Below are 25,880 nucleotides of genomic sequence, written 5' to 3' on the forward strand. Positions count from 1 at the left end.
ATAACTTATTTACTTATAAATGAACACATTGTTGTTAACACTAAATCATGGTGACAAGCACACCTTATTGTATTAATAGATCCTGTAAGCGGCACACCTTGTCAGTAAGTTAGGGTGAATACTTTCAGTGTGTATGGTGCCACGCACACATTTTTTGCTTTTCAGGTTGTTTTGGGTGCAAATTCCATTTTATTATTTGTTGTGATTATTTGCGTTAGTAATTTTTCCCCAATGCAGCACTCCAGCTCTCCTCCGCCTCCTTTTGTTCCCAATCCGGCCTTGCCTGTTGCAGATTGGAAACAATGGAAAGAGGCATTTGAGGCGTATTTAGACGCTCTTGAGGGAGAAAGTTTCACCCACAAGAGAAAATTCGCAATTCTAAGGCATTGTTTAGGTAATGAAAGGCAGAAAATTTTGAAATATATTCCTAAGGTATTATCTATGGAGGGTGAAGGTGACGGTGTTGAAGAGGAGTATGGAACTGCTATTAAGTCTCTGGACGCAAGTTTCAAGAAGTGCAGAAACGTCACCCTAGAAGGGCATAAATTTTACAAAAGAGACCAAGCTGTAGGAGAATCTGTGTCCAGTTACGTAGGAGCTTTGAGGCTTTTGGCAGTTTCGTGTGAGTACAAGGAATTTGAAGAGGAAATGATTAAGGATCAGCTAGTGGAAAAAACTAACAACAAGAAGGTACAGGAGGCTTTATTATCTTCGCCCAATTTAACTTTACAAAAGGCATTGGAGATTGCCACCAGAATTGAAAGCACTGTTTCGTTCAGGGAACAAATGTCAGTTTCTGACAACAGAAGTCAACCTCTACGACCGGACGTATTTGCTGTAAAAACTAAATACAAAAAAGGTAACAAGAAGAGTGAGAGTACACTACAATCACGGGAGGCAAAACAGAGAAAAAACTTTTGAAACCTTTAGAGTGTTATAGGTGTGGTAGTACTTCCCATTTGGGCAATGCTAAATATTGTCTGGCCATTGACAAAATGTGTGCCAAGTGTTATAAAAAAAGGTCATTTTGCGAGTGTGTGCAAATCTAATAAGGTTAATAATGCTGGCAGATCCAATTTCAACCGTGACAACAGTGTCGTTGCTAATAATTGCACTTCTTCTGGTAGCGATGAGGGGGAAGTATTTGTGGTGCATGAGAGCGAGATAAAGAATTCTTACAAAAAAATACCGTTTTGCTCGGTAGAAATAAATGCTGTTCAGGTTCAGATGATGGCTGATTCTGGGTCACCATTTACACTTTTGAGTGAAACCAAGTGGAACTAATTGTTTAAAGGTCAAGCGGCTACTTTAAATCAATCACGTATTCAGCCAATTGGATATGGAGGTAATTCAATTAATGTGTTGGGGGAATTTCAAGCCGAGCTCAGGTTTGAAAGTAATGTCATACTAGCAACTATATTTGTAGCCAAAGATGGTGCATGCCTTTTAGGATGGTTCGATCAGGGCGAATTAGTATTGGACCAGAATAACCCTGAACTAGTCATACTGAGAAATGAGTTCATGCAGGTGTCTACTGTCATGTGTGATAAATGGGAAGCGCGTTATCCTGAAATTTTTAAAGGTGGTGTGGGTTTATTCAAGGGATTTGCTCATAAGATCAAGATTATTAAGAATGCTCAACCTAAAGTTCACAAGGTACGGAAAGTTTCCCTCACCTTGAGAGATGCTTTTAAGAAAGAACTGGATAATTTGTGTTCTCAGGATATATTAAAACCAATTGAATCCTCCGACTGGGTGGAACCTGTAGTCTTGGTTCGCAAGGCAAATGGACTGTTACGAATGTGTGTGGATTTACGTGACCTTAATGATCAGATTTGGGTGGATCAATTTCCTCTACTGAACATATCAGAAATGCTATCTTCTGTTAAAGGTGCTAAAGTATTTTCCTTAGTTGACATGACATCTGCGTACCACCAAATTAGTCTACACCCTAATTCAAGACACTACACGGCCTTTATTACACCTTTTGGCCTATTTCAGTTTAAACGTATGCTGTTTGGGTGGGCGTCTGCAGTTTTCCAGAGAACGGTAGAAAGTATGTTTAAGGAGTTGAGAGGTGTGAAAGCATTCCAGGACGACATTTTGGTTTACGGGAAGGATATGTGTGAACATGATGAGAGACTGGGTTGTGTAATAGACACGTTGAAATTGAAAGGCGTAACCCTAAGTCCTACTAAGTGTCTTTTTGGCGTATCTGCTGTCAACTATTTACGCTTTGAATTGTCGGCCGACGGCATCAGACAGTAAGTTTAGTAAAAGCCATTCAAGATTTTGGGAGTCCAGAGAACAAAGATCAGTTGAAGTCTTTCATGGGTTTAGTAAAGTTTTATGCCAGATTTGTACCAAATTGTTCAGAAATTTTTTAATAATTTAAGGAATCTTCTAAAAAAGAATGTTAAGTTTGTATGGGACGAGAGCTGCAACTGTGAGTTTGAAAGTATTAAACATGAAAAAGCTCAGGCAATTCCCCTGAAACCATTTGACACCAGGGATCATATCATCATTATGACGGATGCCAGCCAGAAAGGTTTGGGAGCTGTGTTATTTCAAAGAAGGGACGGCAAAGAAGAAGTAGTTGCGTTTGCGTCAAGGAGTCTGAAGGGAGCCGAAGAGACGTATTTGGTGATTGAACATGAAGCCCTAGCGTGCTGGTGGGGCATTAATCACTTTAAACAATTGGTGTGGGGCACTAGGTTTACTGTGAGGACAGATCACAAACCATTGGTTCAACTGTTCACAGCCAAGGGGGCAGAGAAAGCCACTCCTAGAATTGCCAAGTGGCAATTTAAATTGTGTGAACACAATTTTAAGTTGGAATATGTACCGGGTAAGAAAAATGTTTTGGCCGATTGCCTGTCTAGATTGACTGGCACTGATCCTTTAGAAGAGTCATCTACTGATAGTAACCCTAAAGATGAAGATGGCGATATTGTTGTATGTTCGGTAAATGAACAACTGGATGGTGCGCTGAGTGAATAGGAATGGAAGAGAGCTTGTGAAGAAGATCATGATATGAGATCAGTCATGAATGCGGTGGTCACAATGGTCCTCTGAAAGTGAACTAAGGGATAAGTATAAACATGTTTTTGACGAGTTGTAGGTAATTAAGGGATTATTATTTAGGTCCAAGCAGATAGTAGTACCGAGTGGTATGAGAAATAAAGTTTTCAGTTTGGCGCATGAAGGTCACATCGGGATGCGGGCTATGAAGAGGGGGATCAGAGACGGTTTTTGGCGGCCCGGGGTTGATAAATGCATGGAACATTTCGTAAGAGATTGCATATATTGCGCTACCAGTGACAAGTTCCAGGTTACAGTACCAAGCCCGATAGAAGCGGTAAGTGTTCCAGACAAACCTTGGAGTAAACTTGCTATTGACATTATAGGGCCAGTGAAGCGGTCTTACGGATCCCAGGAATATGGGTTAGTGCTTATTGATTATTACAGCAGATGACCAGAAGTGAAATTTGTGAAAGTCCCTGACTCTAGCAATGTGATCCATTGGTTGGAAGGTATTTTCGCTAGGGAAGGCATTCCTGGTGAAATTTTGACCGATAATGGTTCTCAATCTACTTCAGGACAATTTGAAAAGTTTGTGCAGTTCTTGGGCATCAAACACTCAAAAACCTCGTTGTACCATCCAAGGAGTAATGGTCTTGTGGAGATGTTCAATAAGGTCCTCAAGGATAATATTCAGTTGTCCACGGCGAGTGGCCTGCATTGCAAGTCCGAATTAGCAAAATTGTTGTGGGCAGTGCGCACCACGAATAATTCTGATACATATGTTTCTCCTTTTGTTCTTTTACGTGGTCGCATTCCGTCCTCAACACTATCTAGAGAGTGGATGGGTCATTTTAGTGTACCATGGCACAAAGTTGATGGTGTGGTGGAAAAACGAACGGCCGCACAACAGAAATATGCGTCAAATTCACAGAAGACGTGCAGCCGCAGGGTTGAGTGGAAGGAAGGCGATTTTGTGAGAGTGAAGTCACCGAGAGCCATGATTAAGGGCCAGTCTAAATTCAGTGGTTGGTGGAGAATTGTTCAGGTGGGTGACAGTGCTGTTAAACTAGATGACGGTAAATGGTGGTACAAGTGTAAAATATCTTTATCGAGGGTTGTGAGTAGGGAAGGTGAACGGAGTGCGAATGATGGTAAGCAAGACGTGTGTGATGACAATCGTGCTTCCGGTACAATTAATCCACCTGCACATCATTGCGTACGTCCCTCCAGAATTGGCAAACTACTGAAAACATTTAATGACTATGTATTGATGTAACGTTAATTGTGATGATTTGCATCTAGGTGTTCTAGGATGTTACTGACCTGTTTAGAAGACACAAGTTATTTATGTATTGTGTATAATTTCTTTTATTGTAAGTTATGTTATTGTCGTTTTATGGAAATTGTTGTAAGGGAAGAGATATGTTGGGAAGTGTCCATCACGTGCTTCCGTGCGACTGGACAAGGGAATGTTGAGTGAATAGAATTAGGCATGTTAAGGTGGATTTGAGGGTTACGGGGCAGTTGAGACCTGGTGGCTGAAGCGGGAAGACTGAGGTTGAAGCTGTTTAACCTGCATCTTATATTAAATAAATATTGCATCAAATTCAGTGTGCGGCGATTGCAGTACCTTTCATATGGACACAGGAGACAGTTTACCTGTCAAAACCCATAATTTGTAGACAGTCTGACAAAGTCACTCGCACCCAGACTGCGTCAACATCATAACCTTAGGGGTCTGGTCTTTACACCTCAGGCTGTATTAGTCTTAATGTATGCTGAAAATGTCACACTCTACTTTAACAACCTGCAAGACAATCTGTACGCTCTGGTTCGAGAATTAACTGGCATTGAAGGCCTCTTGGGTATTATGATTAATTGGGCTAAATCTATTATATTTCCACTTACAGATTTGACTAATGATTATACTTCAGAGTACGCATTATGCTGGGCTAGAGAACTAGTCCGCTATCTAGGTATCTGGTTAAGTAGAGACCTGGACTAATTGTGGCGTACAAATTATGTATGGGCTCTCACTTGGCTCGAGGACCATCTGGAGAAGTGGCGTATACTGCACTTTTCCTGGCGATTAGCTATTTATTGCTAAAACAGTGATACTCCACAAATGTATCTGTTTGTGAATCTTCCTTTTTACATGCCACTTACTTTCTGCCAGGGACTGTGCTCCTGTCTTGTCTCACTTGCTTGGGCTGGCAAGCCCCCAAGAGTCATGTGGGAAATTCTTATGCTCCCTATTGAGCAAGAAGCACTTTGAGCCCCCAAAATGGAGCATTATTACGATTGCATGCAAGCCTGTTTTTCTAATTTCTGGATACACCCCATGCAGTACCAGCTCCCCACGGCACCATAACACAATCAGGTGCACCCATGTCCCCTGAATATGGCACTGTACATCCCCTCTTGCCACCAGAGGACTCAAGTTGATACTATTGCCTGCAGTGTGTGGGCTTGGCATGAGCTTCCATGCAGAGCCAGAGTTGAGCATCACTTATCAGCTCAGGGCTGCGCTGCGTCTGCAGCATAGTTCTTTTCCACAAGCTCTCAAGACACTACAGGCAAAGAGATGACACTAACCACTCCCTCTTCTTGTTGCCCAATTACGAAATTGTAGGCCACGATGCAGACAATGGTGTGCAGACCTTGGGCCCAGATGCAATGGGCTGACGACCCAGGCTCCTCAATCACAGATGCCCAATGGAAGTACACAATTATGAGCCCTCTCCCGCAATTACAGGCTGCACTTGCTTCACTTTAAATTCATACGGAGGGTGTACTATTCCCCCACGCGGCTACATACAATAGGACTGTGCGAAGATGCATGCTATACGCGTCACCAAATGCAGACTTTCTCCACCTTGCTTGGTGCTGTCCCAGAATACAGGCATACTGGGTGGAGGTCTTTGACGCTACTGAAGCTGTAGTTGGTTATGATACTGAATGTTCCCTGCTGATTGCTTTGTTGGGCTATGTCAAGAATGTACCAGATGATGAGCGCAGGTTGGTGACAATGTTGCTCCTTCTGGCAAAACAACGCATGGCTATGTCCTGGGGGAGGTGCCGACTGCTGCTCAAGTCAGGGTGGCTACGCGATGCAGCATGCTGTCAAGTACTTTAGGCTTATAGGGACCTCATGCCGTCGAGCTCCCACAATCAGTATAACTGGTCGCCATTGGCATCCTATTTAACTGTGATGGCAGTTTACTAGACAACACCTATGCACCCTTGAACTGCTAAGCAAAACTGCGTTTCTGGCAGTAGATATGCAATACTGGTATATATATTCTGTAGGTGCTTGACCTCTGTAATCCTATCTGATACGAGGAATATAAAAAAAATGTTCACCTTATAACTTTCCTTCCCCCCTCCCTTCTATGTTCCTCCCCCACCCCTCTCTTTCCCTTCCCATTCCCCCTTCCCTCCTTTTTCTTTCCCATTTCACCTTCACTGTGGATGCAAGTATTACTAAAAATTTTATAATTCTACTGCTGTTTATGCCCACAGGAACTTGTTGTCCCCACCCCGATCTGTCCTTGTATGTTTTTTTTGGTTGCAAAATTCAATAAATGATCAAAAAAAGACTAACATGTGTTTACTGCAAAATAGACAACAAGGAAGCAACAGAGAACACAAAACAATTGCAGTTTCAACAGACCAGAGATTAATTAGTATGAACAAATTATTGCAAAAATTCATAAGACTTTTGTGCATTCATATACATTTTCTTTCAATGCAAGTGAATAGAAACCACATGACAAAACAAGAGTTTAGCTATCATGGTGCTAGGATCGTCCCATGGGAGGGGAACAGTAGCTGATGCCCCTACTTTTTAAAAAAATCTTGCTTCACTGTGCCCATCTCAGAGCAATGCTATGCTTTTATAGAGCAGTTCAGTAAAATGTGCAATTTTACAACATGAAGTTAAACAGCTCCAGTACATTTAAAATGGGTATCACCAAGCACGAATATTAAGGTTTTAGTGTACTTTAAGCTGTTATAAAAACAACATGGCCATTCAATAACAAAATGTAGCGCTACGCATTAAGGCACATATGAGAATTGGCATGTATGTAATATAGTTTCTAAATTACCGTGCAAAAATCAAAAAGGATACCAAAGCACGTTGCCTTTTATTATTTTTGCATTCCTGAAAAACAAAATGAGACCAAGTAAGGAATCAGCACCTGGAGAACTGCAAAAAGGAGAAACAGTTTAATGTCATAGTTCCTCTAAGTGTGCTTCCTCTCTCTTGCCACAGACTCTTGTTCAGATTACAGACAAGTGTGTACACTGGTGTACTTGCAGTTCAATACCACTCCGCAGGTCTTAAAACTCTTGCACTAATCCAGCTCTGCCATAAAATCATCTTCCACTCTAGCTCTTGCCTAGTGTCCCTCTCACTGACCAGCTGACCTCATGTACTGGACAAGGTTACTGTATGTTAGAAATGGGGTCTTTGGTAGACAGTCAGGTTACCACCTGTTCAAGAAGGGACCCTCTCTAGTCAGGGTAAAAGAGAATCACCCTCAGCTAACCCCTGCTTACCCCCTTGGTAGCTTGGCAGAGCAGTAGGCTTAACTTCAGAGTGCTAGGTGTAAAGTATTTGTACCAACACACACAGTAATGTAATTAAATCACTACAAAATGACAACACAGGTCTATAAAAATAGGAAATATTTATCTAAACAAAACCAAAACGACAAATCCTCAATACACAAGTCAAGTTATCAATAAAAATGCAAAAACAGTCTATGTGTAGTTTAGAACACACACTAACACGGTTAGTGTGAAAATGTACCTTGGGTGCATCAAAAATAACCCAGCACGGGCGAGTGTGCATCAAAAAGGGATTGCGATGCATCGATTCCACTCACGAGCGAGACCTTGCGTTGTTGCTCCTTTCGTCGGGTCAGGACGCGTCGTTCCTTCTCTCCGCAGGAGAGCAATGCGTTGATCTGGTCAGCACTCTCGGGTCCGGGCAGGCCTTGCGTTGTTTTTACACACCCAGCAGTACTTGCATCGGAAACCTAGCAGCACGATGATCCGAAAACCATGCAGCACGGGTTGCGATCTCTCAGCCTCCGTCAGCGATGCTGCGCATCGTTTCTCCAGCTCCGTGCGTCGATTCTCCGGTCGCGTTTCTACCCAGCGTAAATTTTCGGCTGCGGAGCCGGCGGCACGTCAATCTTTTCCCCGCATGGCGCTCTGTGCGTGGATTTCTTCCTCTTAGGTTGCCAACTTCTCCTTTCAGGGTACCAGGAACTGGATGAGCACCACAGGGCAGAGTAGGAGTCTCTCCAGAGACTCCAGGTGCTGGCAGAGAGAAGTCTTTGCTATCCCTGAGACTTCAAACAACAGGCGGCAAGCTCTAAATAAAGCCCTTGGAGAGTTCTTCTCAAGATGGAAGGCACACAAGTCCAGTCTTTGCCCTCTTACTCTGGCAGAAGCAGCAACTGTAGGACAACTCCACAAAGCACAGGCAGGGCAGCACTTCTTCCTCAACTCTTCAGCTCTCCTCCAGGCAGAGGCTCCCCTTGGTTTCCAGAAGTGTTCTAAAGTCTGTGGTTTTGGGTGCCCTTCTTATACCCAATTTCTCATTTGAAGTAGGCCTACTTCAAAGTAAGTAGTGTCTTTTGAATGTGAAATCCTGCCTTGCCCAGGCCAGGCCCCAGACACTCACCAGGGGGTTGGAGACTGCATTGTGTGAGGGCAGGCACAGCCCTTTCAGGTGTGAGAGACCACTCCTCTCCCCTCTCCTAGCACAGATGGCTCATCAGGATATGCAGGCTACACCCCAGCCCCCTTTGGGTCACTGTCTAGTGTGAGGTGCAACCAGCCCAGCTGTCAAACTGACCCAACAGGGAATCCACAAACGGGCAGAGTCACAGAAATGGTATAAGCAAGAAAATGTTCACTTTCTAACACACAATCTCAAAATCAACTTCACTAAAAGATGTATTTTTAAATTGTGAGCTCAGATACCCCACACTCCACATGTCCATCCGCTCCCAAAGGGAATCTACACTTTAATCAGATTTAAAGGTAAACCCGATGTTAACCTATGAGAGGGACAGGCCTTGCAACAGTGAAAAACAAATTTAGCAATATTTCACTGTCAGGACATATAAAACACATTACTATGTCCTACCTTAACCATACACTGCACCCTCCCCTTGGGGCTACCTAGGGCCTACCTAAGAGGCGTCTTACATGTAAGAAAAGGGAAGGTTTAGGCCTGGCAAGTGGGTACACTTGCCAAGTCGAATTTACAGTTGAAACTGCCCCCACACACACACTGCAGTGGCAGGTCTGAGACATGATTACAGGGCTACTGATGTGGGTGGCACAACCAGTGCTGCAGGCCCACTACTAGCATTTGATTTACAGGCCCTGGCACCCCTAGTGTACTTTACTAGGGACTTTCTAGTAAATCAAATATGCAATCATGGATAAACCAATTACATATAATTTACACAGAGAGCATATGCACTTTACCACTGGCTAGCAGTGGTAAAGTGCTCAGGGCTCAAAAGCCAACAGCAACAGGTCAGAAGAAAATAGGAGGCAGGAGGCAAAAAGATTAGGGATGACCCTGCATAGGCAAAAAAAAGTCCAACACTACCTCTGCATCACGTAGTGCATCTCGCTCTGCTCAATCAAGCCCAGAAGCTAGACCGCTTTTGTTTACCACCACACTAATTGAATATACAGCAGGATCCCTCAGTCCCCTCCCGACCACAACAGCTTGTACTTCCCATGCTTTTACCCGCCCTGGACAACCAAGGGTATTTTTAAGAGGCTCCACCTGCCCCCCAACAAAACAATTACAATCACCCTTACCAGAAACTCCGTTCCACCTTTTGGCCTCCATACCAACTGCCCATTTCCAAGACAAACCTCACACACTCCATTTCCGTCAAACTTTAAAACAAGAACACATTACTTATAATGCAGCAATCTAGATAATTCTATCGCTGGCTCTTTAAATTCAACAAGAATACTGAAGAAGGAAGTGGAGACCCAAATATAATTCTTAGAGACAAAGTAGTAAACCTGTACTAATACAAATTTCTTTCTACACATAGCACTGAGACCACATTTGTCAGTATCTGGAATAAGGTGTGAGCGCAACCGGACATCAAGACATGATAGTATCCTGCTCCTCTCAGAAAGCCGTCAACACCTATCCTTACAATGTACTGACTGACACAACAATATCAGACCCTAGTTGCAAGTGCCTCAATCTACATTGCACTACAAATACAATCACTATACATCACAAATGGCGAGCCGCCCAATGCAGTCCAGCAGAATTCCTTGAAGCTACCTCAGTCATCCATTATAATACTTTCAAGTACACGACAAGCCGAACAGGCCACAGGCCCATATTCCACTCCTTTTTGGATGACAGTCAATTGTATATCAGTCTATAGTTTCAGCCACTACTTTTCTGACAGCTCCATTATCCTCAATGCCATTGAGGATCTGATGGCAGAATCAAAAGTCTTGAAGCCAAAAGAGCCATCAACTTCACACCTACTACCAACATCCTCATTCTTTAAATTACCCATCCAATATGTGCCTCAACAGGAAACAACTGTTTCATGACCTTACGTTGTCTACTCAAATTAGAGTGGAAACACTAGGTGTTTTAAAACAGCTTCTCTACATTGGACCAAATATCAACGGAAACGTTTTTGGCTCATGTGCACAATCCAAGACAGACTAAGTATTAGCTTGTACTCTGGCTCAAGATAATAGCAAATAAACATGCTGTAAAAAAGACTAAAAAGCCATGGCTGGAGAAGCCATTGCATTGAGCAAATTAAACTGATGACAAAGTCTTGATCAATCTACATTGGCTTCACACTTTTTTGCACTCTCTCGCCGTCACCCCAATAACACTCAAGTCTACAAAATACGATGACTCATATGGAAGAGTTTTGATGCAAATGCCTCTTCACCTTTACAGAATAAACCACACCTTACGTCTGCATCACTTCTTCTGTTCCCATTTAGTCAACTAGTAACTAGCTAGACAAAACCCACATGAAGGGAGGCAAAGACCATGTCCCTAAGCCCAAGCACTTAGGCTTGTGCCAAACCCAGCTCCACAAGACTGTCACTAAGGAGGGGCAATAAAGCTGTCCTACACCTTGATGATCTCAACCAATTAAATGAACATCATTCAGTGGCCTCCAACATCAAGAATGGTCCTAACTAGTGGTGTCATGACAGCATTCCTATACTGCCCAACAGGTAAATCATACGGAAACCGATCAGACTTCTGCCTTTCTCTGCAACGATAAACAAAGGTAGACAAAAATGTAAAGAATCAGAAAAAAAAACAAGAAGGAAAAGCAAAGTAGAAGTAAAAGTAGTATGTGCTACAAAGGAAGAAATCAAAACAGGGGAAGAGATAAGAAAGATGTAAACAGATGATAAAAGACAAGAGGAAAAGAAAGCAGTGGGATGACAAAAATATGGAGCAAAGGAAAACACGAGAAGAGAGAAGAATAAAGTAAAACTAACAGTAGCTGATCCCCACTAATAAATGCCTTACTTTGTTGAACCAACTTCAGATCAAGGCTATGCTTTACAAGAGACTGAGAATGAAAAGGGAAAAAAGTGAAGGAAAGATGGATGAACGTGAAGCTGTTGAAAGCTGGATAAAATATGAGAAATGGAGGACAAGGAGCGGAGAGCAGTGACAGATAAAGAACATGAAAGATAACAGAGGAAGAAATATTAATGGAGAAACAAGATTTGAAGAAAGAAGCGTGATGGGTCCAGTTATCAGACCGATGCCTGAAATATTTGTAAACAGTGTTTAAGTCTTAGGTATTTGGTTCAACGCATATGAACAAGTTACTTACCTTCAGTGTCACTCTTACTGGTGGATACTCTAACCGCAGATTCCTCACCTTTACAGTATGCACAAGCACAAGACTGGATCAGTAGGATTTAACAGTATTGCTCCTGCAAGTCAGTAAGTAGGTGGAACAGAGGTGGCAAGGAATCAGCAGGTAGAAAGAATATCCATGAGATTGAGCACTACCAACGGCGAATAACTTGTTCTTCTGATAGGCACTTCAAACCGTAGATTCCACACCTTTAGAATCAATACCAGAGCAAGGAGGTGGGTCTGTGGGATGGCTCATATCTAAATGTCTTGAAGGTCAAAGCAGGAGAAATGCCCTTCCTGTCTGACCTGGCTTTCAAGGTAGTAGTGCATCCTGAAGGTGTGAACTGGCACCCATGTTGCAGCCTAACAGATGTCAAGTACAGGCACTCTGCGTGCCAGCACATGGTAGTACCTTTAGCCATGGTGGGACAGGCCCTCAACCCTTCCAGAGGCTTCTTGGCCAGCATATAGCAGAGCTTGATGCAGAGGACTATTGTTAGTTTCTGTACTTCCTTTCCCTTTTGTGCCACAGACAACTCTACAAAGATCTGATCGTTCAACCGGCTGTCTTTGCTGCAATCACGATAGAAGCTCTTTTAAGATTCAGCCGGTAGAGTTTCCCCTCCGCTTTCAAGGGGTGAGGCGGGACAAAAACCATTGAAAGAGCAACAGACTGTAGAATGTGGAAAGCCGTAACCACTTTAGGCAAGAAGGTCACTCTCGACACAGTATCCATTTGTCAGGAGAGAAGGTGGTATAAGGAGACTGCACCAGGAGAACTTGGAGTTGGCTCATGAGACGAGTCAGGGCCACTGCAATTAGAAACATGGTTTCCAAAGTCAGAAGAAGGAATAGGCAGCTGTGAAAGGTTTCAAACAGCATGCACATGAGGTAAGTGAAAATCAAATTAAGATGGCACTGTGGTATTACAAAGGGTCTTGGAGGAGATAAGATTTTTGAAAGGTTAAAATCACTTATCTCAGTGGGTGATTTTGAACAGAGACTAAACGAAGAAAGGCCAAAACATGACCTTTAACTGTGCCCAATGCAAGTCCTTGCTTCGCCAAACATAAGACAAAAAATGAAAATGTCACTTACCCAGTGTACATCTGTTCGTGGCATCAGTCGCAGTAGATTCGCATGTTTTGCAATAGCTCGCCATCTGGTGTTGGGCCGGAGTGTTACAAGTTGTTTTTCTTCGAAGAAGTCTTTCGAGTCACGGGACCGAGTGACTCCTCCTTTTGTCTCCATTGCGCATGGGCGTCGACTCCATCTTCGATTGTTTTTCCCCGCAGAGGGTGAGGTAGGAGTTGAATTGTAGTAATAGTGCCCATGCAATGGAGTGACTAAGTATGCACCTATTTAAGGTTGAGATGATACATATATAAATAGTTGAAGGTAACTTCCAAACTGCTACAGGCTCCCGGGGAGGCGGGTGGGCACATGCGAATCTACTGCGACTGATGCCACGAACAGATGTACACTGGGTAAGTGACATTTTCAGTTCGATGGCATCTGTCGCTGTAGATACGCATGTTTTGCATAGACTAGTAAGCAGTTATCTCCCCAAAAGCGGTGGATCAGCCTGTAGGAGTGGAAGTAGTCTGAAATAATGTTCTTAGTACGGCTTGACCTACTGTGGCTTGTTGTGCGGATAACACGTCTACACAGTAGTGCTTGGTGAATTTGTGAGGCGTAGACCATGTGGCTGCCTTACATATTTCTTGCATTGGGATGTTTCCTAGAAAGGCCATGGTAGCACCTTTCTTTCTGGTTGAGTGTGCCCTTGGTGTAATGGGCAGCTGTCGTTTAGCTTTAAGGTAGCAGATTTGGATGCATTTAACTATCCATCTGGCTATACCTTGTTTTGATATTGGGTTTCCTGCATGAGGTTTTTGGAATGCAATAAATAGTTGTTTAGTCTTTCTGATGTTTTTAGTTCTGTCAATGTAATACATTAATGCTCTTTTGACATCTAATGTATGTAGTGCCCTCTCAGCTACGGAATCTGGCTGTGGGAAGAACACTGGAAGTTCCACTGTTTGATTTAGAAGGAACGGTGAAATAACCTTTGGTAAAAATTTAGGATTAGTCCTTAGGACGAACTTATTCTTGTGTAGTTGTATAAAAGGTTCTTGTATTGTAAACGCCTGAATCTCGCTTACTCTTCTTAGGGAAGTAATGGCGATGAGGAATGCAACCTTCCAGGTTAGGAACTGTATTTCGCAGGAGTGCATGGGTTCAAAAGGTGGACCCATAAGTCTAGTTAGGACAACATTTAGGTTCCATGAAGGAACAGGTGGTGTTCTTGGTGGTATAATTCTCCTAAGGCCCTCCATGAATGCTTTAATGACTGGTATCTTATATAGGGAAGTTGAATAGGTAGTCTGCAGGTATGCAGATATTGCTGCAAGGTGTATTTTAATGGAAGAGAAAGCCAGGTTAGATTTTTGTAAGTGAAGCAAGTAACCCACTACATGTTCTGGAGTTGTGTGTAATGGTTGTATTTGATTAATATGGCAGTAGCAAACAAACCTCTTCCATCTACTTGCATAGCAGTGCCTGGTGGATGGCCTTCTGGCTTGTTTTATGACTTCCATACATTCTTGGGTAAGTTGTAAGTGCCCGAATTCTAGGATTTCAGGAGCCAGATTGCTAGATTCAGCGATGCTGGATCTGGGTGTCTGATCTTTTGGTTGTGTTGTGTCAACAGATCTGGCCTGTTGGGCAATTTGATGCAGGGTACTACTGATAGGTCTAGCAGTGTTGTGTACCAGGGTTGTCTTGCCCAAGTTGGTGCTATTAATATGAGTTTGAGTTTGTTTTGACTGAGTTTGTTTACCAGGTAAGGAAGGAGAGGGAGAGGAGGAAAAGCGTAAGCAAATATCCCTGACCAGTTCATCCATAGGGCATTGCCTTGGGACTGTGTGGGTATCTGGATGCGAAGTTTTGGCATTTCGCGTTCTCCTTTGTCGCAAACAAGTCTATCTGAGGTGTTCCCCAGAGTTTGAAATAAGTGTTCAGAATTTGGGGGTGAATTTCCCATTCGTGGACCTGTTGGTGATCTCGAGAGAGATTGTCTGCGAGTTGATTTTGGATCCCTGGTATAAATTGTGCTATTAGGCGAATTTGGTTGTGAATTGCCCAACGCCAAATCTTTTGTGCTAGCAGGCTTAACTGCGTGGAGTGCGTCCCCCCTTGTTTAGATAATACATTGTTGTCATGTTGTCTGTTTTGACGAGAATGTATTTGTGAACTATTATTGGTTGGAAAGCTTTTAGTGCTTGAAAAACTGCTAGAAGTTCTAGGTGATTTATATGCAGTTTTGTTTGATGTACGTTCCATTGTCCTTGTATGCTGTGTTGATCGAGGTGTGCTCCCCACCCTGTCATGGAAGCATCTGTTGTTATTACGTATTGTGGCACTGGGTCTTGGAAAGGCCGCCCTTTGTTTAAATTTATGTTGTTCCACCACAGAAGCGAGAGGTACGTTTGGCGGTCTATTAACACCAGATCTAGAAGGTGACCCTGTGCTTGTGACCATTGTGATGCTAGGCACTGTTGTAAGGGCCTCATGTGCAGTCTTGCGTTTGGGACAATGGCTATGCATGAAGACATCATGCCTAGGAGTTGTAGTACCATCTTTTCTTGTATCCTTTGTGTTGGATACGTACGTTGTATGATGGTGTTGAAATTTTGAATTCTTTCTGGACCTGGAGTGGCTACTCCTTTTGATGTGTCTATTATGGCTCCCAGGTATTGTTGTACCTTGCGCAGCAGAATTTTGGATTTTGTGAAATTGACGGTGAACCCTAGTTTGAAGAGGGTTTGTATGATATGATTTGTGTGATTTGAGCACTCTATTAACGAATGGGCCTTGATTAGCCAGTCGTCTAGATATGGGAACACATGTATTTGCTGCCTTCTTATGTGTGCAGCGACTACCGCTAGACATTTGGTAAAGACTCTTGGTGCGGTTGTTAATCCGAAAGGCAGTACCTTGAATTGGTAATGTATTCCCTTGAATACAAACCTTAGGTATTTCCTGTGCGATGGGTGTATTGGTATATGGAAATAAGCATCCTTGAGGTCTAAAGTTGCCATGTAGTCGTGTAGTTTTAGCAATGGCAATACTTCTTGTAGTGTGACCATGTGAAAGTGATCTGATTTGATGAAAGTGTTCACTACTCTGAGGTCTAGGATTGGTCTCAGCGTTTTGTCCTTCTTTGGTATCAGAAAGTACAGTGAGTAAACTCCTGTGTTTATTTGTGTGTTTGGCACTAATTCGATTGCATTCTTTTGCAATAGTGCCTGCACTTCTATCTCCAGGAGATTGGAATGGTGTGTTGTCAAATTTTGTGCTTTTGGTGGTATGTTTGGAGGGAATTGTAGAAATTCTATGCAATAACCATGTTGGATAATTGCTAGAACCCAAGTGTCTGTAGTGATTTCCTCCCATGCTTTGTAATAATGACTTATTCTTCCCCCCACTGGTGTTGTGTGGAGGGGGTGAGTGACATGTGAGTCACTGTTTAGTAGTAGGGGTTTTGGGGCTCTGAAACCTTCCTCTATTCCTAGGGAATTGCCCTCCTCTATATTGTCCCCGAAAACCTCCTCTATACTGTCCCTGGTAACTGGACGGTGTTGCTTGTGAGGTGCTGGCTTGTGTGCTCTGACCCCGAAACCCCCCTCGAAAGGGTGTTTTACGGAATGTGCTGTAATTCCCTCTGCTCTGCGGGGAGTAGAGTGCGCCCATGGCTTTGGCAGTGTCCGTATCTTTTTTTGAGTTTCTCAATCGCTGTGTCCACTTCTGGACCGAACAGTTCTTTTTCGTTAAAAGGCATATTGAGAACTGCTTGTTGAATCTCTGGTTTAAATCCAGACGTTCGGAGCCATGCATGCCTTCTGATAGTTACAGATGTATTAATTGTCCGTGCAGCTGTATCTGCAGCGTCCATGGAGGAGCGGATCTGGTTGTTGGAAATGGTCTGTCCCTCCTCAACCACTTGTTTTGCCCTATTTTGTAAGTCCTTGGGCAGATGTTCAATGAGATGTTGCATCTCGTCCCAGTGGGCTCTGTCATAGCGCGCAAGTAGTGCCTGGGAGTTCGCGATGCGCCACTGGTTTGCAGCTTGTGCTGCGACTCTTACCAGCTGCATCGAACTTGCGGCTTTCTTTATCTGGGGGTGGTGCATCTCCAGATGTGTGGGAGTTGGCCCTTTTCCTAGCTGCTCCTACAACGACAGAGTCTGGTGGCAGCTGTGTAGTGATGAAAACGGGGTCTGCAGGAGGCGCCTTATACTTTTTTTCCACCCTTGGTGTGATTGCCCTACTTTTGACCGGCTCCTTAAAGATGTCTTTTGCGTGCCGGAGCATACCAGGGAGCATAGGCAGGCTTTGGTGTGAGCTGTGGGTGGAGGAGAGTGTGTTGAATAAAAAAATCATCCTCGACCTGTTCTGAGTGGAGGCTTACGTTGTGAAATTGTGCTGCTCTAGCCACCACTTGAGAATACGCGGTGCTGTCCTCTGGTGGAGATGGCTTCGTAGGGTATGCCTCCGGACTGTTATCTGACACTGGGGCGTCGTATAGGTCCCATGCGTCTTGATCTTGGTCACCCAGGCTTATGGTGGTGTGAGCTGGGGAGTGTGATGGAGTTTGTGCTGGTGAGACGTTAATCACGGGCGGAGGAGAGGGTGGTGGGGTAACTCTTTTCACCACTTTTGGTTGTGGTGTCTGTTCAGTTTGGAACTCCAACCTTCTCTTTCTTCTAATGGGGGAAAGGGTGCTTATTTTTCCTGTCCCCTGCTGTATGAAAATACGCTTTTGCGTATGGTCCACATCAGTTGATTGTAGCTCTTCCTCAAACCTATGCTTTTGCATTTGGGAGGTTAGCGAGTGCTCTTCTGTATAAGAGCCTGAAGCTGGGTCGCTTGCAGTTTGTTTCGGGACCGAAACCCTGTCTGCGTGTTTTTTCGGCTCCGAGGTGACTTTTTTCTTTTTCGGGGCCGAAACCTCTCGGCGTCGATCTTCTTCGGTGCCGCTGTCTCGGCGTCGAGCCGTGTCCACACCGGCATCTCGGTGTCGAGGCTTGTCTCCAGCACTTTCTCGGTCCCGAGAAGGCTGCGTGCCAGTGTCTCGACCGGAGTCGGACGATCTCGGCACTGTTTGGGCCTTTTTCGGTGCAGACAGTCAGTCACCGAATTTATGGGTGGAGCCATGGCCTGATGGCAGTGGCGTCCCCTGGGCCTTGTAAATCTTCCTCTGTGTGGTTTTCGACGTCTTACTCACGGTTTGTGTATCATCGAATCCTTCGGAGTCCGAATCTGGATTCGAAAAGGATCCCTCCTCTTCTTGTTCCTCGAACTCCCGGTGGGCTGTCGGCGCGGACGCCATTTGAAGTCTTCTGGCTCGACGGTCTCTGAGAGTTTTTCGGGACCGGAACGCACAACAGGCCTCGCAGGTGTCTTCGCTGTGCTCAGGTGACAGGCACAGGTTACAGACCAAGTGTTGGTCTGTATAGGGGTATTTATTGTGGCATTTGGGGCAGAAACGGAACGGGGTCCGTTCCATCAGCGTTCTTCAGCACGCGGTCGGGCCGACCAGGCCCCGACGGGGGATCGAAAAACTACCCCGAAGGGCACCGGAGCTCTTCGATCTTCGATGCGGTGTTGAATCTAACTACGCCGATCCCGAACGCAACAATACCGACTAAAATCTTCCGAAATTAGCTATCTTTCCGTTCCGAAACTCGGAGCGACAGGAACACGTCCGAACCCGATGGCGGAAAAAAAAACAATCGAAGATGGAGTCGACGCCCATGCGCAATGGAGACAAAAGGAGGAGTCACTCGGTCCCGTGACTCGAAAGACTTCTTCGAAGAAAAACAACTTGTAACACTCCGGCCCAACACCAGATGGCGAGCTATTGCAAAACATGCATATCTACAGCGACAGATGCCATCGAACATAGAATATCTGGCAGTTGACCTGCCATGTATCAGTATTTTGGTTCCACACCAGGCTACAAACTTGTCCAGCCCATGCAGACTAAGAAGGACACAGTCAGACAGAATGACTTCCACGACTTCAGGAAGATCAAATGCCATCAACTGCTGCATCTCAATCTCCACTCATCGAGGTGAAGATTGTGCAGGTTTGTGTGCAGAGTCCTTCCCTGCTGGTGCAACAGGAGGTCCACCTGAAGCAGTAGCCTGATCGGAGGATAGGTGCTTATTCCGAGGAGTTTTTGGTATCAGACGGTCCTTGCCCAATCCAGAGTCATTAGCATGATGTGTACTCAGTCATTTATGATCTTCTTCAGAAATATGGGCTAAACCAGTGCCGTGGGAAGTGACCAACCAACTGGTATCTTGTAAGTTCAGACAAAAAAGTACATTTGCATAATGTTGGGGTAAATAACCTCCCCTGATCACCATTATCAACCCCATCTGAAGGTTGGTTTTGGATAGAGTTTGCACCGAAAGTTTGTTGGAGTCATGGTTCTGCATCGGTATGGCGTCAACACGCAACCTCGGAAGAGGCTGAGATGGATTCACTTCGGAGTCAGATTGTGTGTTCCTCTGTTCGTCACTTACTAGGCAGAATGACGTTAGGGCCTCAGGGTACTCTAAGGGATCTGCAGTTAGGCATAGCCATCAGAAAATAATGGCAACAAACACAACCTAGACATCCCCCTATGCCCAGTGATCGTCCATATCTTCCAAGGATATTACACCATATCACATAAAGATCCAAGTCTTTTCAGTATGAGAGCAATACTAATGGCAGTTTCCTGCCGAAAGATCAGGTATATTGGTTTGAATAGTTGTGATGAGCGCACTGTTTAAAAATATTCTTTGCCCCTGATCGGTTTTTGCGGCTTACTTTGTGGGTCAAGAATTAAGGGTCTGCACCTGGACAGAAGAAATAGTGGATGTCAATAAGGCATCCCGACTTCCTCCTTAGTTTACTTTTTGATTCCCAGGAAAGCCTTTATCTAGTAGTAGGGACGAATGGATCCATCCATTTTCAGAGCCTGAGCTTCATCATTGGCTTGATCCTCTCTCTTCCATTCCACTTCCTCAAAAAGAGGAAATCACATTGGAGAGAGAACTCACCCTGCTCCTGATGGCCTCCTATTACCCCCTATTCTGATCCTGTATGGTGCCCCCACCGGTTCCCTTTTCACCTAAAAACTCGTCTGCATGAATCCATAGTACTAGCTGTTGGAGAGCGACAAGGAGTACTAGACCCACTCTGCTGCAATTATTACATATCTGCGTTGGTGTGATATTCATACATCAGGAATTGGAGAGGTGCACAGAAACAGACTGAGATGAGCGACACAAGGAGGTGTGCGAAAAGAAAAATTGCGAATCAGAAGGCAGGCAAAGAGAAAAAGGTCAACTTGAAAGATGAAGTGAATTTGATTAGAATGAAAAGGTAGAGGTGAGAGAATAAGGAGGTTATGATGGGGGCAAATGGAGAATTGAAACTGATACAAGAGGAAGTGGAAAGTACATACAGAGGTAAGAAGATGGAATCGCATGCAAAGAAGAAGTAGTAAAGGAGAAAATAATATGTGGAGAGGTGAAAGACTTATACAGAGAGAAAGGTGTGAGGGAACAAAAAGGAGAAGGGGAGAGCAAAAGCACCTTGGGATGTAAGTTTGAGAGAGGTAGATGCCGGAATGAGGGCAGAAAAAAAAAAAAGATACAATGGTGCACGAGAGGAATAGAAAAATAATGAAAGATAGAGGGTAGCAGAGAAAGTAGTTTAATGAAGACAGGTAGACAAAGTAGGAACAATAAAAGCAGGAGGTGAGTTTGCTAGGAGACACAGAGGTAAAACAATGCAAATGGAATAAGTAAAGTAAAACATGTAAGAAGTCAAGCAATGAGAGCTAAACAGTTGGACGAAAGAAAGTAGTAAGGAAAAAAAAAATTGCTGCGAATATGAGAGCATAGATGTGCAGGGTACACTGGGAAAGAGGACAAAGTGAGACTAACACAAAAGGGAAACTAGAAAAGAAAGGTGATGCAAAAAGCATGGTGAGGTGAGAAGAAAAAGTGAACAGATGACAGTGCAGGTCAGACGCAAATTAGGAAAGATGAGGTGAATTTATGATACCAAGAATAGCAATATTTACAGTAAGAGTTGAGTAAAAAAAATAAAAAATGACAGTTGGTCTGAAGGGGACACTAAGGAAGATGAGATAAGAAGCGGGCAGGGAGAAAGGTGTGTGGGAAACCAGCGAAGGAAATCTGGGACTTGTGTAGAGATAAAAGGTAAGATGCAGCCTCTGGGAGATGTAGGTGCGAGAAGAGAGAAAAGATGGGTAAGTGGAGAGAAGCGGAGAGAAGCGGAGAGAGATAGTAGTGAGGGAATAAGACATAAAATTAGAAGAGAAACAAGAGACTGCAGTGAGAGAAAGATGGAGATGACAGAAACTGGAAGAGAGATGTAGAAGAACAATAAATGTGAAACTAGGATAAACAAAGGTGACAGCAATAAAGATGTATATACAGAAATGAGTTAATTTCGATAGGTAAGAGGGCAGAGGTATGAGTAGGCAACTGAATGTGACAGAAAAGAAGCACATTGAAGGAACAGGAGGGAATGAAGGAGAAAAACTAGAGGAAAGGAAAGAGGTAGAGCTGGATGTGAGGATGGGAAAAGTCAGATAAGGGTGGAGGTGGGAGAGCTGGAGGTAAAGAAGGGCTATAAGAGAAGGAAATAAAAGAAGGGAGAGACTATGACAGGTAGACATGAGCAGCCTATCACAAAATGTATTGCCACATTACACATAAATGCCAGTCAGCAAAATCGGAGCACTTCTGTGCAGTGCTGCCTTTGATGTCCTACCGGCGACGTGCACGCATTCTGAATTTCCAAACATTTCTTAAGGGACTGTCGTCTTCACAGAGTTTCTGTATGCATCTCAATGCTTTCCACTTGTAAGACTTTTCAGTCAATTAACACCATGAAATGAGGATGATTTTTAATCAGTTCGATTATCAGGATTTAGTCATAAGCATGCTGGGACTCAGACATATTTATAAAAAAATAAAACGCATGACGCTTTGTCTGGCAGTCACCTTCGTTACAATGAGCTAGATGCCACCTCTGAGAAAAGAGCACTCGACTCTGCCACTGCCTGTTCTTCGTCAAAGCTGCCCCGAGAGAAGATATCCTAGTCCTAAATCACAAATAGGAGTACGGGGTTCTTGTAACGAAGGTAGGTCGGTAGTGTAACAATTGTGACACTAGACCACCCGTGGCCCTCAACTAGAGGTGAAGTGTGGGTGAGCTGTAGTGTGGTGTGTGGTCTGGGAGGGGGATTTCCTTTACGGACTAGGTGGTCTCACACACTATATAGTGTCATGCTTCATCATATGACCACCTAGCCTCACCCAGGTAGGACGGTGCCACCTGGGCGGACTCAACCTCACAGTTAAAAGAACAGGAGGAAGTGCGTAAATTAATTTTATTTCTGGAAAAGGGATCCAGCTATGCTAGGGAAATAAAAACACCTACTCAGATACCCAGGTGAATTTTTAATAGAGGGTTCTGTGTGGTGTGGTTAAAAAGGACTGGGGAACCGGTGTGAGAGCAATGACTCACAAGGTCACCTATCTAAAAGAAGTAGCCGACATGTTTCTGCCCTTAAAATTGAGCTATGGAGGGTCTCTGGGCATTCATCAGGGCATTGGATCCCTGTTGCATATGCTTATTGAGCGCTGCATAAATAATCACATTAGAAAAGGGGTGAAGGAAGGGCCTACCTTTACCAGGGGAATACCTGGGGAGGACCTACAGTAAATGGGATAAAAACAGACCAACAAAGTGATAAGGTAATTCACAGCAAACTACAGCACACGTGACATAATTCATGCAAGACGCAGGAGTACTGGTTACATTTTATGAATAACAATCGCATCAATACTAGCTATGCGCGCAGATATGTGGAGGACAATAGGCAAGGGAAGGCAATTTCTTACCCTAACACTCGAGGCTAGTGGCCTCTGGTATCCTGGAGAGGGAGCGCCCCCTTATAGTCAGACTCTAAGGTTCGAGGAAAAAAGGCAGAAAGGAAGAACCCATATGAAAGTAGATGGAGAAATGCAAAACGGGGAAAAAAAACAGAAAGGATAGAGCAATAGAGGGTAAGACGTGGGGAAAATAGAGGGTAATCCATAATGGAGGCAGGGAAAGGTGGAAGACAAGGGAGGAAAAAGGGTAAGATGGAAAGGATAAGAACAGGAGGAGAAGAAAAGCCAAGGGAGAAAGGGAAGCAAATGGGAAAAAGAGAAGAGAAGAAAGAAAGGAATTAGAGAAAGAAAGAGACGAGGAAAAACAGAGAGAGATCTCTTATCTGTGAATCCAACGCTGGCTGACTCACTGCATCAAAGGTGGGCGCTCTCTGTGCGCCTATACCGACCTCTCCTCAGGACCGCTTGAATGAAGTGGCCTGGTTGTGGTTGGTAAATATAGTGGTCCTAATTAGTGGTGGGATTGAATTCAGCTGCGGGCAATCACCGTCGCGACCCGGGTGCGGGCGATACCGGAAATGCTGACGACGTTCCTTCGTTGTGGGCATTGGTAAAGTGTGGAACGGTCGGACCCGGTAATGCCAGGAACCGGAAGTGGCCATGTCGACAAGGGAGCGCCCTGAAATGACGCTGCCCTCGCGCATGCAGGTAGAGTAACGGGGTATCCGAGCTCGGCAAAAGCGCCGCACTGGCCGGCCGAGGCTTGGGGATACCCTGCGTGCGGGGAAGGCGCTTGGGAGTGACGCCCCTCCAACATGTGCCGCCAGGAAACATAGTTTCCCGGCGGCATGGTAGGGTGAGCCCGGGAGAAAGCCGGCTGCCTGTTGCTCGGCGAGGGCGTGGGGGGAAAAAAAGAAGGAAAGGATGAGGAGGGAAGAGAGAGTAAAGGGAGAAGGAGGCTGGGGGGGGTGATGGAAGGGATATATGAAAAGGGGCCAGGGGTAAGGGAGGGGAACAGAGAGGAACTAGAGGGGTGGGGAGTTGGGGGGAGAAGAGGAAAGACCAACAGGGGAAAGGGAAGAGAAAGTGCAGAGAGGAGAAAGGAGGAGGAGAAAATAAAAAGAAAATGCAAAAAAGGTGAAAAGGGGAAGCAACCAAAGCCCAATTTGTGAAACCAAAAGACCGAGAGACAAAAACACAACAAAACACCAACAAACCATGGAGTAAAAGAAAAGAAAAAGGCAACAACCCACACATGGCAGAAGTATAACGGAAAGGAAAAAATACAAATAAAAGGGAAAATAGAACGAAAGAGAAAGTTACAGAGAGAAACTAATTGGGGGGGGGGGAACAAAAAGGGAAAGAAGGAAAAAGGAAGGATGGGGGAGGGACACAACAGGAGAGTAAGAATGCATAGAGGCGAGAGTAGGGGAAGAAAAAGGGGGAGAGGGGGCTAGGGAGGCCCAACCAAAGCGGAGAGAAGTGGATAAAAAGTACTAGCCAGGTAGAGGGAGAGGAAGGGGGAGGTATCTCATCATTAAGTCCAGCCGTGTCAGTGTGTAACCTCCATATCCAGCGTTGTTCAGCCCTAAACAGTATTTCTGACACGTTAGGGGTTGAAGGAAGAAAATGTTCCAGGACCGTCCACGACATGTCATCCGGGGAGTGATTTTTTAGCAGGAAGTGGCTAGTAAGTTTTGTTGCATCGCGTTTGCACCTAATCGTGCTTCTGTGCTCACAGATTCTGGTGCTAACCTTTCTCGTAGTCATCCCCACATATTTGAGTAGGCAGGGGCATTTGATTAGATAGACTACGTTCTTGCTGTTACAATTCGTAAGTGATTTCTGCACCCATGGGGTTTTAAGGTCAAGATTGATGGTGGTAGATCTGTGGGTAAAGCGACAAACGCTGCAATTGCCGCACGGATAATGACCTGCGGGGGGGGGCCATCTGCCAAAGTGGAGTCTGTGTGGGACGAAGCTTCTCTTTTGGTCTTGTGTGGACCACCATGTCGCGTATGTTGCTTGCTCTCTTATACGGGTGTAATGGTGGTTCAAAGGGTAAACCGCCTGATGTTAGGATTTTCCAATTGTCTCTTATAATCTTCTGGATTTCATTGGATAGGGGATTGAACGTGGTAACACATACGATCTTCTCCAAACTTGGTTTCAGTGCTCGGGGTTGTAGCAACTGGTCCCTATTATTATAGCGTGCTCTTTTTCGTGCCCTACTGACCAGATGTGGGGGATAATCCTTGGTGTGTAACTTGGTAGTTAACTTGTCTGCATGCTTTTGGTAATCGGTCATGGAAGAGCAGTTTCGTCTTAACCGTAGGAACCGTCTGACCGGGAGGTTATCTCTTAGAGCTCGTGGGTGGAAGCTCTGGTATTGTAACAAGTTGTTGCAGTCCGTCGGTTTATAGTACACTTCCGTGGCCAGACCGCCGTCATGTTCATAGATGAGTAAGTCGAGAAAAGGTAGCTTGTTGTCACCTATGTTCATCGTGAAAGTTAAGAAGGGGTTGGCTCCGTTAAGCCAAACAGCGAACGCCAGGGCCTCTTCCTTATTACCAGTCCATATCAGCAATACATCATCGATGTATCGCTTCCAGAGTTTTATCTGGTCTCGGTAGGGATTGTCCTCATGCAAGACCACGTCTTTCGAAGTGGTCGACGTATAGACATGCTAAACTTGGGGCGAATGTGCTACCCATCGATGTGCCTTGTGTCTGCAAAAATAAACTATCTTCAAATTTGAAGTAGTTTCTGGTGAGCGCGAGATGTGCTAGGTCCAGTATGAAACCAGGGGGGATTTGGGATTCACCCATATGTAGTTCCAGCAGATTGCTTATCACTTCCAGGGTGGCCTCTTGGGGGATGTTTGTGTAAAGTGATTCCACATCGAGGGTGATGAGGACCTCCTTAGATTTGTCAAAGGCTATA

General features: G+C 44.6%; 1 protein-coding gene across 2 annotated transcripts in view; it reads right to left on the bottom strand.

Moving 5' to 3' along the window:
• Positions 1-25,880, bottom strand: part of HAUS5 (HAUS augmin like complex subunit 5) — a 246,752-nt gene that overhangs the window by 177,092 nt on the left and 43,780 nt on the right. For both annotated transcript variants that reach the window (XM_069201157.1, XM_069201156.1), the window contains exon 4: positions 7,157-7,189. In XM_069201157.1, coding sequence (XP_069057258.1) covers positions 7,157-7,189 — 33 coding nt within the window. The remainder of the gene's footprint in view (positions 1-7,156; positions 7,190-25,880) is intronic.

Source organism: Pleurodeles waltl, chromosome 7 (assembly GCF_031143425.1).
Source record: "Pleurodeles waltl isolate 20211129_DDA chromosome 7, aPleWal1.hap1.20221129, whole genome shotgun sequence".
NCBI lineage: Eukaryota > Metazoa > Chordata > Amphibia > Caudata > Salamandridae > Pleurodeles > Pleurodeles waltl.